The sequence below is a fragment of the Clavelina lepadiformis genome, chromosome 1 (assembly GCF_947623445.1).
Source record: "Clavelina lepadiformis chromosome 1, kaClaLepa1.1, whole genome shotgun sequence".
Taxonomy (NCBI): domain Eukaryota; kingdom Metazoa; phylum Chordata; class Ascidiacea; order Aplousobranchia; family Clavelinidae; genus Clavelina; species Clavelina lepadiformis.
The window spans coordinates 141,534-156,153 of NC_135240.1; the positions used below are offsets into that span (position 1 = coordinate 141,534).

The window sequence follows — 14,620 nt, forward strand, 5'->3', positions numbered from 1 at the left end:
AATTCAGCATTCATCACGATATAAGCATTGACGAAGAAGACCCAAAAAATAGGCCTGAGATCATCAGCTTTTATAACAAGACAAAGATTGGTTTTGACTTGGTTGACCAAATGGTTCAAACATATATTTGCAAACGACAAACCCGCCGATGGCCTCTAGTTCTCTTTTACAATCTGCTCGACATCGCAGCTCTCAATGAATATACCATATTCAGACAAGTATATCCTGATTATCAGAGTGGACAAGGTTCAAAGCGACGAGGTTTCATAACAGATCTTGCTAACTGCCTCATTTTGCCGCACATGATGACAAGACAGAAAATTCCTAAGCAAGTTAATCTGGCAAATGGCTACAAATATTTTGCTTCGTGCAATTTGATACCCGTATTTATTGCGAGATACATTTGGTAAATGTTAATTCGTGCAATTTCATATCCGTATATTTTTCGAAATACATTTGGTAATAGTTACTTCGAGCACATTTGTACCCATGCGAATTATAACTTACTGATTGTCATTATTCTCGGACATGTTTGGCTTTTGTTTTCTTTCACACATAGAAATCAAAAACAGCATTGAAAAGCTGAAGGTATTTTAAATTATCTTCCATTCATACTTGAAAGGTGGTCGAAATTATAGTAGAACTTACGGACACTTTTTCTTCTTATTTAAACCAGTATTAGAAGATCCTTAATGTGACCTTAATCAGCAATCGCAAAACTTACCAATCAAACTTTTTATTTTTCTCTAGTTTATTTATTCCGTTTAACCATTACTGGCCGAAATATGAAAATAATTCCAATTAACTTTTCCGGCAAAATTGATTGAAAAATACCCTTCCGAGGAAATTGAACATTGTAATGTGGTTTTCATGCAACAGGTATATCATCATTTTTGAAAAAATACGAAGCAAATTTAAAATACATTACAATTGGCAATTGGCATCAAAAAGTCTTAACCCTAACCCAGAATAAGGCGTCCAAATATACCACATTTATTTTGCACATACACACTTAATTATCATTCAAAGAACGCCGAATCAGTTGCCGGACTTTGTCCTGCAACTGTTTCGGCGTTTTGGAAAATTCCTTGCATTTGGGGAGGTTTCCATCTGCAAGAGCCGTTTTAGCATAATGCGTTGTTATTCCCTTCTTCCTACCAATATACCATGAGAAAAATTGTTTAACTTCAAACGATTAATCTGCAGAAAACTGTCGCCGAGAATTCTGTTAAAAACAGTAAGTTTTAGAAATTAATAATAAAATCATTGAAAATAGATTACCGTATACATAATTAAATTATACAAGGCACATGCATTTTTTACGTTTTACATTGGCGATACAAATGAAAAATAAACTTAACTAAGACCTACCACAACATTAACTTTTTTTTCTTCCTTCTCTAATTTCGACAATCGATGTGGATTTAATGGCTAAATTTATCAAAATGCAGTTAAATTTATAAAAAAGTACTTAATAAAACCTAAAATTGTGAGCTTTTCCCCTGGCTTCGGCTTGAGGAATTATATAAAACATGTAAAAGTAGATATTAAATATGTAAACTTATATGCAATATAATACAATAAACGAAAATTGTTAAAATACTACTTACCGAGAAACTATAACGATCGAAAGTAGCTTTCCTCTTTCTAGATGGTTTTGTAGCTGAGCCGGGGCTCTCCTATATTATTAAAAGAACTTTGGTATATCAAGAAAACTGTACAGTGTTTTTGCGCTATTAAATATGTGTGTACAGTATGCATACTTTTTATAACCGCATGGTTCAGTCATATATGCATTGGTCACGTAACGTTTGTGGAGTGATACAAACATTATCGGTCAAGTATATCAGGAAACACCTTCCCGTATTCCAATCTCCCGATATATACTAAAATGCTTAGAATTCTATTTACCACGACATTAAAATCTCTGGAATTGCTTTTCTTTTTCCTCTTTCTGGAGGGTGATGCAGATGTGCTGGGGCTTTCCTAAATCATTAAAATAAATTTTGGTAATTCAAGCAAATTTCTGTTTTTAATTTAAATATGTGTGACTAGTACATGTATAATTTATAAATTTCTTGATTGATGCACGCATTGGATACATAAAGCATGTGGGGTGACAGGAAATAATATCAATAAAATCATAGTTTCACTGTAAAGTCGTAATTAAATTTTAACTTACCGGCAGCTTCGAAGCACCTGCCACATTAGAGATGTCGATCTATAAACCAAAAAATGCAAAATTACCACGATTGATTTTAAGAGATTTTTCAGAGAATTTACCTGCTGCAGAACAACACGAGGCTCAACTATTTTATCCCGGACCGCCTTTTGTCGGCCACCGTCTTTGTTTCGGCGAATTTGTAATGACTCGTCTTCTTCAGCAAAGGTGCTTCTTTCAGCTGACAAACTTTCTTCTGATGAAACGTCAGCAGCTGGTTCTACTCGTTCAGAATATGGGCTTCTATCATCTGACAAACCTTTTTCTATAAATGAAACCTCCACAGCTGATGCGATTCTTTCAGCAGACGGGCTTCTTTGAGCTGACGCTCCTTTTGTTTCGGTGCGACCAGCCGAACTGCACGACTGCGATTAAAAAATATAATTCAATTTTTTACTGACAACCATTTGCCGGAAGGAAGCGTGTGTTCACATCAAACTTGCCATCGACAAGAAATTGTTTCGTTGCCTAGAATAGAATTTATTCGCGAATCAGACTTGTAATGCACACAAAAAAGTTAAAACTTTTATACTTATTCCGAGGAATCCCGTTTATGTTGATTTGAACAACTTACCCTTATTTCTTTCATGATTTCATAGGCTTCTTCAGCCTCTACATTCTGTAGGTCGTTCGCGTAATATCTCTCTTGTGTGCTCGAGCTATGCGCCATATGCTTGGCCACCAAAAGGCGGCGGTCCGGTCTCTTAGATCTAACCTAATATGAAATTTTAAATTTGAAATACGTCACTGGTTGACTTTTATATAAATTTTGCTGCAGATTATTTTCATTATTAGTGATTTATCGTTATTTATATTGCTAGGTCTAATTACAGTAAAGATCAATTACTTGTGTGGCCGAATACTTCCGGTTTGAGGTTGCTGTAAATTTTCCGCGACCTCCGGCCAACTTCCAAACCCGCTGTATTGCTTTAGCTGCAGAGGAACTTGTAAGATTTTTTCCCTTATGGGGAAAAACCATCTTACACTCTTCTCCGTTGAATCTGACAAGGTTGGTAATGCCATCTCGTAGTGTCTTACCACACATCATTCGAATAATCCTCATTTCTGTCATCTGCATTCGCCTGACATCAGCCTTCTTCATCGCCTAACATTCAGCTACGTAGCACATCACACTTCTTACACATGCTTTACACAGCCTTTCTTTTAGGTTTGTATAGAGTAGTCTGCCCTAGCGTGTATCAGACAATTCCTTAAAAGTTTTCCAACTAGCCCGTATTCTTGCCGTCACTGCTCTGCCAGTACTGTAATTTTTCCCTATCATATCCCCTAAATACCGAAACTCCTTAACAAGCTCGATCTCATTACTTCCCAAGTTCACATGTCCTTCCACTCATCAGCCTTCCATTGATAGGCCTACCTGAACTTCTCTTATGCACTCAATACAGTACTTTCACTTTCTGCATTGAATGGAATTTCTCCCTACTCTCTTCCCACAAATTCCGCATGGATCAACAGTACCGACTACTCCCTTCAACGATTTTCTACCAATTCTCATCGCTTTGGTTTTAATGATGTTCACCTTCAAACCTTTGCTTTCTAGTGCGCTTTTACTTTGCTGATATAAATTCTATGAATATATTACATAGTAGATTCTACCTGTAGTATATCCAAAAAATCTTGTATGTAACTAATCAAAATTAATATAACGTCCTAACCTGCACATGTTTCTCTTTATATGTGTCCAGGTCAATGGACTCCAACGTTTTGAAATCACAGTCTTTTATTATATTTTGCAAAAGTAATACTTTATCTTGGGCTACACGTTCTTCGTGTGCCCCCCCATCGTGGCCCATTAAAAAGCTTTTGAAGTTGTTTAAAACTTTATTCCAGTTGATGCAGTTAGTTTGTTGCTGTAAAATGTAGCGAGGAATTGTGTTAATCATTGCATGAGTGTTTTCTACTGCACAGTCATTTCGTACTGTGTGTATTTACCAAAACTTACGATTGGGACGTTTTTCCGGCGGCGGTCCATAGAATCAGCCATTTCCATTGCCTTGGGTTGATCAGCGTGAAGCTTGCCACGTAGGTGTCTCACGAGGCCATTCCAAGAAGTCAGGAACTTTTTGCAAAGTTCGCACTTGAAATCACCTTTCCCATTATTTTTTTTATCGTGCACGACTTTGCAGTGGCGCGATATGTTCAAATTCATGACACCACAGTATCTAGAACAATTACTAACAGCATTATGTCATTAATCTCGGACATGTTTGGCTTTTGTTTTCTTTTACACATAGAAATCAAAAACAGCATTGAAAAGCTGAAAGCATTTTAAATTATCTTATATTCATACTTAAAAGCTAGTCGAAATTATAGTAGAACTTACGGACACTTTTTCTTCTTATTTAATGCAGTATTAGAAGATCCTGATTTTGTTATTTCCGACTGCGCTTGTCCATAATCCGTATTCATGAACCCGTCATTTTGTTCTGTTGCTGGGTCACTTTTATCACCTCCCTGCTGTTATAAAAAGAAAATTTGCTGTTGTTCAATTTCATTTAAATTTAGATGGTTTAAGTTTCTATATACCTGTGGCATATTGTGGATAAAAATGAGGATAAAAATCTAAAAAGAATCAAAAAATTTAACAGCCACGTTTCACAACACTATTTAATATGATGTATAGTTTAGTTCACCCTAAACTCCATCAGTCGTTATCCACACTGGAAATGTTTTATTTTTGCCCGGGCCCGTAAGCATTGGCTCCTATGTGACAACTCCCATGTACAACAACTGTTTGTTGTTGCCGTAACTGTGCGCGCCATACGTTTTATAGGTCGAACTGAACCCGAGTAGCAAAGCCAAACAACCAACGAGAACCATTACTGCTACATCCCGAAGGTTTATCACCATTTGAAAAAGTTGGTGTTGATTTATTTGAGTTGAACCAAAAGTCTTATTTAGTCACGGTTGATTATTTTTCAAATTTTGCTGAAATTGATGTCATGACCTCAACAACTGCAAAGCACGTAATCATTTCGTTGAAGCGTCATTTTGCCCGATATGGAATTCCTAAATGCATTGTATCTGACTCTGGACCCCAGTTCATCTCGTACAGAATTTCAAAGATTCTGTCAAAAATGGGCGATACAACACCACAAATCATCACCAGGACATCAACAATGCAATGGAAAAGCGGAAGCTGCTGTGAAAACACTGAAGAACATGCTGAGACGTACTGCACAAGATGGGAAAGATCAGTGGCTGGCACTTCTGGAATTGCGCAATACGCCACGACAAGACGTCAACTGCAGTCCTACAAAGATATTGTTTGGTAGACCAACTCGATCAGTGATACCGATTCACATTCCAAAAAGCAAACATCTTGACATCAATCGTCGTCATCAACGCCGCACCTCAGTCAAGCAAACCTATGATAGCAAAAGTCAACCAATGTCAAAATTGTATATCAACCAACGAGCTTATTTCCAAAGTTCGGAAAAGAAGGGATGGCAAAAGGGTAAAATTGTACGCATACTTGGGCCTCGTTCATATTTGGTAGAATCATTGGATGGTTTTCGTTATTGTCGTAATCGACTACATATTCGTGTTGACCATAGCAAGTCTAACAATGTGTATGAAGATACTGATTTTAATTTCTTCCTTAGCCATATTCGTTGATCAGATAGAGCTCAAAAACAGTTAGAGTACAGTATAAAGTTTCCCAAATAGCTAAAAAGTGCCAGGGACACACTTGGCTTGAGCCGAAGGTTTTACAGTTTTTTAATTTGTGTCCGGTCCTATGGAGACCATTGTCTAAACAGGTTCTTTGTTCTGGACGATGTTTTTCTTAAAGATCCACACGCCCCATAACATTATGGGAAGAGGAAACAATTAGTCGATAGCCTTACACGTGCTAATGGTTTATTTGCTAACTGAGGGGCAAAACAATTATATACCATATATATATAATTTCCTGCGGTTCCTCACCCATCGGTGCAGTTGAGGTTGGTGATCATGCGTCGGGCGCATCTCAAAACAACGTTGTTGTGGTGAGCTGATATATAAGAAATCTTACGTGACCGAAAATTTTTGTGGTGTGCAGTTAATTAAGTTGTTAGTTTTTGTTTTGGCAAACATGTCATAGAAATATTTACACGATTTTAAAACCAGTTGCTAGAGCAATAAGCTTTTTTGTATAATGTTTGTCCCAGCGCGATGACTGAAAAAAGAAACTCAATAAAACAATTCCGTCACCAATAACCGCGCGGGAGAAATTCGAAGCTCGTCCTAAAACGAGAGACGAATGCGAATGCGCGAACCACTAATTTGTTGTCGAGGGATATAACATGTCTATTAAGAATTTTGCACGGCATTTTGTCAGAGAACAAGACCAAGAAGCAGTATTGTAATAAAATTTTAATCTTATTTAAAAAGCAATCAAGACATTTTTGCAGAAAGCATTATTTGTAAGGATGGTATATCACTGAGCATAACATATTAATCGAAAAGTTACGTTTAAAAATGTTAAAATGTGTCTTATATATGAATTTATGTTAGTCTAACAAAAAAATATTTTCCATACATAGATTTATTTTGCTACAGTTGTTTCTAAAAAAGTCTAAAAAAGAATGAAAGCAACAGCTTTGCATCACATACCATCGTCTCCCCATGACTACGGCAACCTGTTTCAAGCGGTCTCAAATCCGGCAGCCGCAGCACTACTTCTTCGGGCTACGGAAAATACCCAAGAACGCCGAAATGTGGAAGATGCAGAAACCATGGGGTAGTGAGCGCTTTGAAGGGTCACAAAGGATATGGTCGTTGGAAAGACTGCCTCTGTGCAAAGGGCACTTTGATTGCTGAAAGACAAAGAGTAATGGCAGCGCAGGTAATACCCACAGTGTAAAGTAAACCAAATAAAAAAATTTGCAAAGTAGGATATACATGGTTGCTTATGAAGATTACATTCAAAGTAGAACTATGAATAAAAACAAAAAGAAATTTAGGAATATTTTATATCCTCTGTTTTGAAATCTGTCTAAATCAGAATAAATTATTAATGTACAGCAAAAGTTCAAAAGTTTGTTCTTAATAGCGTATTCTTTAAATATGGAAATTTTTTTTAAAACAGAAATTGTTTTATCTTTTAATTAATATTACCCTAATATAGCTTGCTTTAAGACGTCAGCAAGCCCAAGAGGAAAATAACACACGAGAACTGCAACTGCTCTACTACTTTATTGAAAATGAAATTCACAACAAAGCCAGCAGCGACCCGTTATCATCATCAGGTGCGTCGTCTTCGCGTGTTTTTCAACTTCCCTGGTCAGTTTTTGTAACTGTAAGATATGACTTGAACCTTAAACGCGTTGTTATTTAAAAGTCATCACAATACGTACGTTGGTAGGCGCGAAACGTGCGAGATACGACGATTATATCTCAAATGATTGCAATGGAAGTTACGGTTTCGTGTCGTCATCACCGGTACATCAGCAACAACCGCACTTGGACAACAGCTCGGCCAAATCTGTTCATTCGGACAGCGATCAAAATGGCGACACGGAGAGAAAGTCCGACGTCACTCGCTCACCGCGATCGGACGACCCTAGGAAGAGTCCTCCTTCTGGTATGAGTGAAAACAGCTCACCGGCGTACAATGAAAGTCGATATAATCCTGAAAAACCTCACGCGAGTCAGGGGCCTGCATTGGATATCGACGAATCGCCAGAAAAGCATTCCCTTCTGTCACGAACTGACTCAGCTGACCAGGCCAGTGACGTAACCGAAAATCAGCTATACGATTCAAGCCAGCTAACACAAACGCAAAACCAAGATGCAACAAGGTAATTTCAATTAACTAAATTACTGTATAAAGTCAAGTTAATCTGTAAATATTAAGTCCATATAATTCGCTCTAAGTTATAATTATAATAAATCTAAATAAATAGAAACCCAGAAAGTATATCGGGTTTTTTCATACAGTGGCGGGTTTGAGATGTTATGTCGAGTTTTTCCCAAACACAACGCGTCGCAATTATCTTCAATTTTAAAAAACTGCAACGGCGATGTGGTGAAAGCAATACAAAAGGTAATTACAGTATATTTATAGCATCGAATGTGGGTAGTAAAAATTAGCACGAAACTACCTGTAAAACGTCGCGCACTACTTTAACATTTCAATATTTTCTTTGTTTTTTCAAACATTTATAAGTCATATGTTTCATCATCCCACAGGTGTTAAAATTTGAAGATGAAATCGCAAAATCTTCACCACATTTGGGATCACCGAGAGACAACGCAACAAATTCTCATGTTCAGTTAAATTACACACGTGATAGCGCACGAGATCCCATTAACCTATCTCAACAAAGCGGTATGTTTTTGTCCTAAAAATAGCAACAGTGCGCCATAAAGATTGATAGAGGGTAATAATTAGGGCAAGTTTTTGTTGCACTAAAAACGTGAGAAAGTTGCATTTATTTTTAACAAAAGTTGCAGTAAAAAGTTGCATTTATTTTTAACAAAAGTTGCAGTAAAAAGTTGCATTTATTTTAGACCGCCGAAAATTCATTTTTTTGCCGGTACGCAGCAAGAAAATAACGCTCAACAATAACTCAAATAACTGAACAATAACTCAAATTTAAACGATAGTGAATTAATCAAGCGATCTATTTACATATAGTGCCAAATATTTCCACACATTGTCTGGGGAGAAATGGCGATCGTTTGCCAACAGTTTGCGTAGCATGCTAAAACTTCGTTCCACAGAGCATGAAGTTGCTTGGCAATTTAACAATTTGGTATAGAGTTCTGGACTGATGTTTGGTCGGGTCATTTCCACAATTGCTTTTAGATCACTGTTCAGTTCAAATCGATGATCCAAATACAATTTTATTCCAGATATATTATATTATATTTACGTTTTGCGCAATACTTGATAAAAGTTGCAGTAAAAAGTTGCATGAAAAAATGAAAAAAGTTGCAAAAAGTTGCAATACAAAATTCCTACAAACAGCTTAAAACATCATTCTACGTAAATTGTGAGTATTTAGGAAGCTGCCGGAAGCTGTAAAAAAAAGTTGCAAAAGTTGCAAAAACTTGCCCTAGTAATAATATTAATATTTTTTTCCTTCTTTTATAGCTGGAAGCTGCAACACGAGCCCTCATCCAACCATTGATGGTGACGCAATATCACCAGGCACACCTCCCATCGGTGATTTGTCGCAAGCCTACAAGTTCCAACAGGGTTCAATGGGTGCACCAGCACTGGATGCTCGAACCGCATTTTATCCTTTTGTAAACGGTTCGCTAGCAGGCAACTCCTTTTCAGCGCACACTGCAGGAAAAATTCCAGCGACTAACTTTAATGGGGCGTTTAAGCTGGGCCAATTCAGCAATTCCTCAATAAGATCACGTTATCCATTGCCGGGACAGATGCCGATGTCGTGCTTGGGAAATCTTTCCCCGTTTCCATCATCTTACGGCCAACACCCCGCCATCCGATGACTCTTTGGCGGAGTTTCTCCTTACGGATCGTCTTCATTTATGCCTTCTCTTACCGCCGCCGCAGCTGCCCGCCCCAGACACCATTTCCTACGATACTAACCCTCAATTCTAAGGGCGCTTTCAGCCCTAACCCAAACCCCTCATATACATGGAGTCATTTGTCCAGATGCGACCGGTCATAAAGTTCTAACCCTGAACATTTAGAAACCGGTATTGTCTTTATTTTAGAGCCTAAGGAACTATCTTTCAGGCCGTAATGCAAAAAAGCCGTAAGCCTAAAAACTTTTTCATTCAAATGGACAGCTCAGACGATCAGAAAAGGCCGAGCCCATTGAAAAAGTTGGCGTACCATTTCGGTCGATATGGAATTGCAGTACCCCAAAAAACAGTTTCACGATGGAGAACTTGTCCAGACACCATTTCCTACGATACTAACCCTCAATTTAATTGGAAATGCTCATGATTTTTACTGTTATTGTTTACATATCTTATTGTATGATCATCGCCATGGTAATATAGCCTACGTACGGTAATTAGCAACTACCACTGCAAGCATTTAATATAATCAGTTAATCACTAAAAAATAATATCGTGTTTGTAACGAACCACGACAGCATTCGAAAATATAAATTAGGCAGCGATAGTATTTCTTACAAACAAAATAAAATACTACTAACTGTTTGACTTGTAAACGCAATAGCTTGGTATAAAACTTAAACATACCACGATAATAACTCAACTGATAAATAGCAATTTAACTCACATTTAAAATAGGTGGACCATCGATCGTACACAACATGTCCAACAGTTCCACTTGGTGGATGGGTTGTATTTATCATGGCGAGATCGACATTTAGACGCTATATATCGCCGGTCCTGTACTCGAACCAGTACAGGTAACGTATTAATGGTCCAGGTTGATCGTCGTTGTCTAAATCTTCTTCGAAAAAAGTGACGGCAAAAGGATTGCTGACGTAACCATGGAAGCAGGACGTAGTACTGGGCAATAGCACCTATGGAATTCGGCGAAAACAGATGACTATTTAAATCTAGCAATATCTTACAGACCGTTGTAAATAATCGTATTCTATAATTGCACCACTTTAAGAGACAAGAATTAAGCTAAGCTGCAAGACAACAAGTAAATTAAGACAAAAGCCTAAAAAGGAAACTGGTATACTTTGTGTCTATCCACCATTCGCTGGGGTTTATATAACAAATCTTGCAACGTGTGAACTGAACAGACAGTTGTAATAAATAATCGTATTCTTTGAGAGACAAGCTAAGCTGAGCTTTAAGAATTAAGCTAAGCTGCAACACAACACCAAGTAAAATTAAACAAAAGCATAAAAAGGAAACTGGTAATCTGAAAATGGTGAATCGTAGTCACGCAAATGAGGCAGTTAGCAAGATCTGTCATGAAACCTCGTCGCTTTGAACCTTGTATGAATATGTTATGTGTAGGGAGCATACATACAAGAACATACAGCTACAGTCTTTACAATATCTTGGAAATGCTGCACAGAATTTCTTATAGGCACGATAGTAGTAGGCATATACTGTAAAAGTTGTCGTAGTTAAAGCTTGGTGAATGCTATTTTCATGTTAATTCGAACCTAATGCAACAGTTTTATGAGTTGTTTTAGAGTTAGAAATACTGCTTTGATTATTTGATTAATGCAATTAATATTTTCAAACCCTGTTTAGCAAATGGGTACAATCAGTCAATATTAAGTTAATATTTTAGCTTATTTTTTAACTTTATTTAGCAAATCGGTACATTCAGTCACCATTTGTAAACCCTGTTTAGCAAATGGGTACAATCAGTCACCATTTGTAAGTTATACTTCGCACGGGTACAAATGTGCACGACGTAACTATTACAAAATGTATCTCGCAACAAATTCGGGTATCAAATTGCACGAAGTAAAAAATATACGAAAAATATACGAAAAATATACCTGTATGAATTTTTGTAGCCATTTGCCAGATTAACTTGCAAATCACTACTCCAAATTAGAAATTTGACGGGGTAACTCGCAAACACATACCTAACTGACAATAAAGTACCGTATTGAATTGTAAACTTTTGCTAAATAGGGTTAACATCATGTGCATGTGGCTAATCATTGTAACCATTTGCTAAATATGGTTATCATGTTACTACACATGGTAACCTTTTGCTATTTTACAAATGGCTACTGCCTTTAACCAATTGCTAAATAGAGTTAACAAATTGCTACTGAGTGAAACCATTTGCTAAATAAGGTTAACATGTGGCTACTCATGGTAACCTTTTGCTATTTTACAAATGGCTACGGACTAAAACCGTTTGCTAAGTAGGGTTAACAAATGGCTACTGACTTTAAACATTTGCTAAATAGAGTTAACAAATTCCTACTGAGTGAAACCATTTGCTAAATAGGGTTAAAAATGGTTACTGTATGTAACCATTTACTAAATAGCGTTAACATATTGCTACTGAGTTTAACCTTTTTCTAAATAGGGTTAGCAAATGGCTGCTGATTGTAACCATTTGCTAAATAGGGTTAACAAATGCCTACTGAGTGCAACCATTTTATAAATGAGGTTAGGGTTAGTTATAATTAGCACGGGTACAAACGTAAGTTTTGTAAGTTGTCATTTGCAGGGGTACAAATATGCACGAAGTTACTATTACCAAATGTATCTCGCAACGTATACGGGAATCAAATTGCACAAAGTAAAAATTACCAAATGTATCTTGCAACGTGTACGGATATCAAATTGCACGAAGTAAAAATTACCAAATGTATCTCGCAACGTATACGGATATCAAATTGCACGATGTCAAAATTACCGAATGTATATCGCAACTTATACGAGTGAAAAATTGCACGAAGTAACTATTACCAAATGTAAATGGGATGCAATTACATTGAGCTCTTGCCTTGGTAAACTAGTTCAAGGTAAATGTTGTGAATACCTTAGATTACCCTAAATCTATCGTGGTAGTGTAGTAGTAACTTTACTAAAGGGAAGTTTTTGATGTTTATCTGAATTTTCTTGAGTTTTTCATCGGAGTCAGTATCATAGTAGGCTACTTCTGAAAACAAAAACATTTACAAAATGTCTAGGCAAAGATTTACAGCAATGCGTGGATTAGAAATTTGCAAAATCTTCTGTCAGACTGCTCTGATGACGAGGATTCTGACGTCTCATGCATAACATACGTTTTTGGCATATTAGCCTGTGACTGACGTTTTACCAAATGCCTTTTGTAAAATCGGGTAAAAAGTTAAACAAAGCTTTCGAATTGTGTCAGTTGTATAAGGCTTTGCATCATTCCCTTTCTAGGGCACCTTTCTTAGTTTCTTTAGTTCTAAACTCACCATGGTATGATTGATAACGTTTTTGATCGTTAGGTCTATAACCCATGGGGAAATAACTTTACGCCCTATTTTTCTCATTTCTTTTGTAAAATTAAGGTTTTATCAAACCTAGTAACCTATTTCTAGACATTGGTTCATTGGTCGTCATTGTTTCCCCACAGTTTATTGTCAAATGGGAACTGGCATCTATTTTTACCACAAGACGCGCGAAAACGATCGCTCGCGTGTTTGGTGGGAAAATTCGACAGAAATCTGGAAAGGCGCGAAGGGGAAACCTTCGCGGACCCATGATGCAGCCGTTTCCGATTCGGAAGCTTCCATTGATTCTGTAGCTTCGCGTCCATTCTGGAAACGGTATAAAGGTAACTATTGACTTGTTACTTTCCAACTGCGCTGAGGTCGTCACACGTCGCCAACTCCATTGTGCGGTATCACGCATTACAGACCACAATGAAGTCACAAAGAAGACGCGAATTTTGCAGTTATATTGACCGGGGAAGGCTTGATTGGCCACGGCCGCATTTAAATTACTTTAAAGTTAAACGGAGAAACTCGTATTTGACTCTTAGGTAATATTGCGCATCGCACTGTATTTGATACTTAGGTAATAACGCGCATCCTGGTACCCATGCCTCAATCAAGCTCATTGAGGAACGTTTTCTTGACAATACAGCAAGTATGCATCATTAACCTTCTAGGCCGCCGATCTTTGTTTCTACAGTTCTAAACTCACCATGGTATAATTTATAACGTTTTCGATCATAGCGTCTTCTCTGTCCCACGGTCAATTAACATCACGCTCCGTTTCGCTCATTTCTTTTGTATTTGCCAATATTAGGTCAATTTTTTCTAATTTCGTGTAGGGTATTGTCAAATGGGAACTGAGTAAATGACTATATAACGCATCCCTTTTTGCTGAAAGAGTGAAAGACATTTACATGTACTGCTGTTCAGTTTGCCAGTCAGCTTAAGGGACACACTTGGCTTGGACCGAAGGTTTTACAGTTTTTTAACTATTTTCAAGTTAGCCATATTCGTTGATCAGATAGAGCTCAAAAACAGTTAGAGTACAGTATAAAGTTTCCCAAATAGCTAAAAAGTGCCAGGGACACACTTGGTTTGGGCCGAAGGTTTTACAGTTTTTTAATTTGTGTCCGGTCCTATGGAGACCATTGTCTAAACAGGTTCTTTGTTCTGGACGATGTTTTTCTTAAAGATCCACACGCCCCATAACATTATGGGAAGAGGAAACAATTAGTCGATAGCCTTACACGTGCTAATGGTTTATTTGCTAACTGAGGGGCAAAACAATTATATACCATATATATATAATTTCCTGCGGTTCCTCACCCATCGGTGCAGTTGAGGTTGGTGATCATGCGTCGGTCGCATCTCAAAACAACGTTGTTGTGGTGAGCTGATATATAAGAAATCTTACGTGACCGAAAATTTTTGTGGTGTGCAGTTAATTAAGTTGTTAGTTTTTGTTTTGGCAAACATGTCATAGAAATATTTACACGATTTTAAAACCAGTTGCTAGAGCAATAAGCTTTTTTGTATA

At 37.3% G+C, this 14,620-nt stretch overlaps 1 protein-coding gene across 1 annotated transcript; it reads left to right on the forward strand.

Moving 5' to 3' along the window:
* Positions 1 to 5,319: 5,319 nt before the first annotated feature.
* Positions 5,320 to 9,688, forward strand: LOC143444235 (doublesex- and mab-3-related transcription factor A2-like). The gene is made up of 7 exons (XM_076943397.1): positions 5,320 to 5,513; positions 6,893 to 7,070; positions 7,353 to 7,473; positions 7,590 to 8,025; positions 8,165 to 8,270; positions 8,417 to 8,555; positions 9,324 to 9,688. The coding sequence occupies exons 1-7, from the start codon at positions 5,320 to 5,322 to the stop codon at positions 9,686 to 9,688; spliced, it is 1,539 nt and encodes a 512-aa protein (XP_076799512.1).
* The last annotated feature ends 4,932 nt before the right edge of the window (positions 9,689 to 14,620 follow it).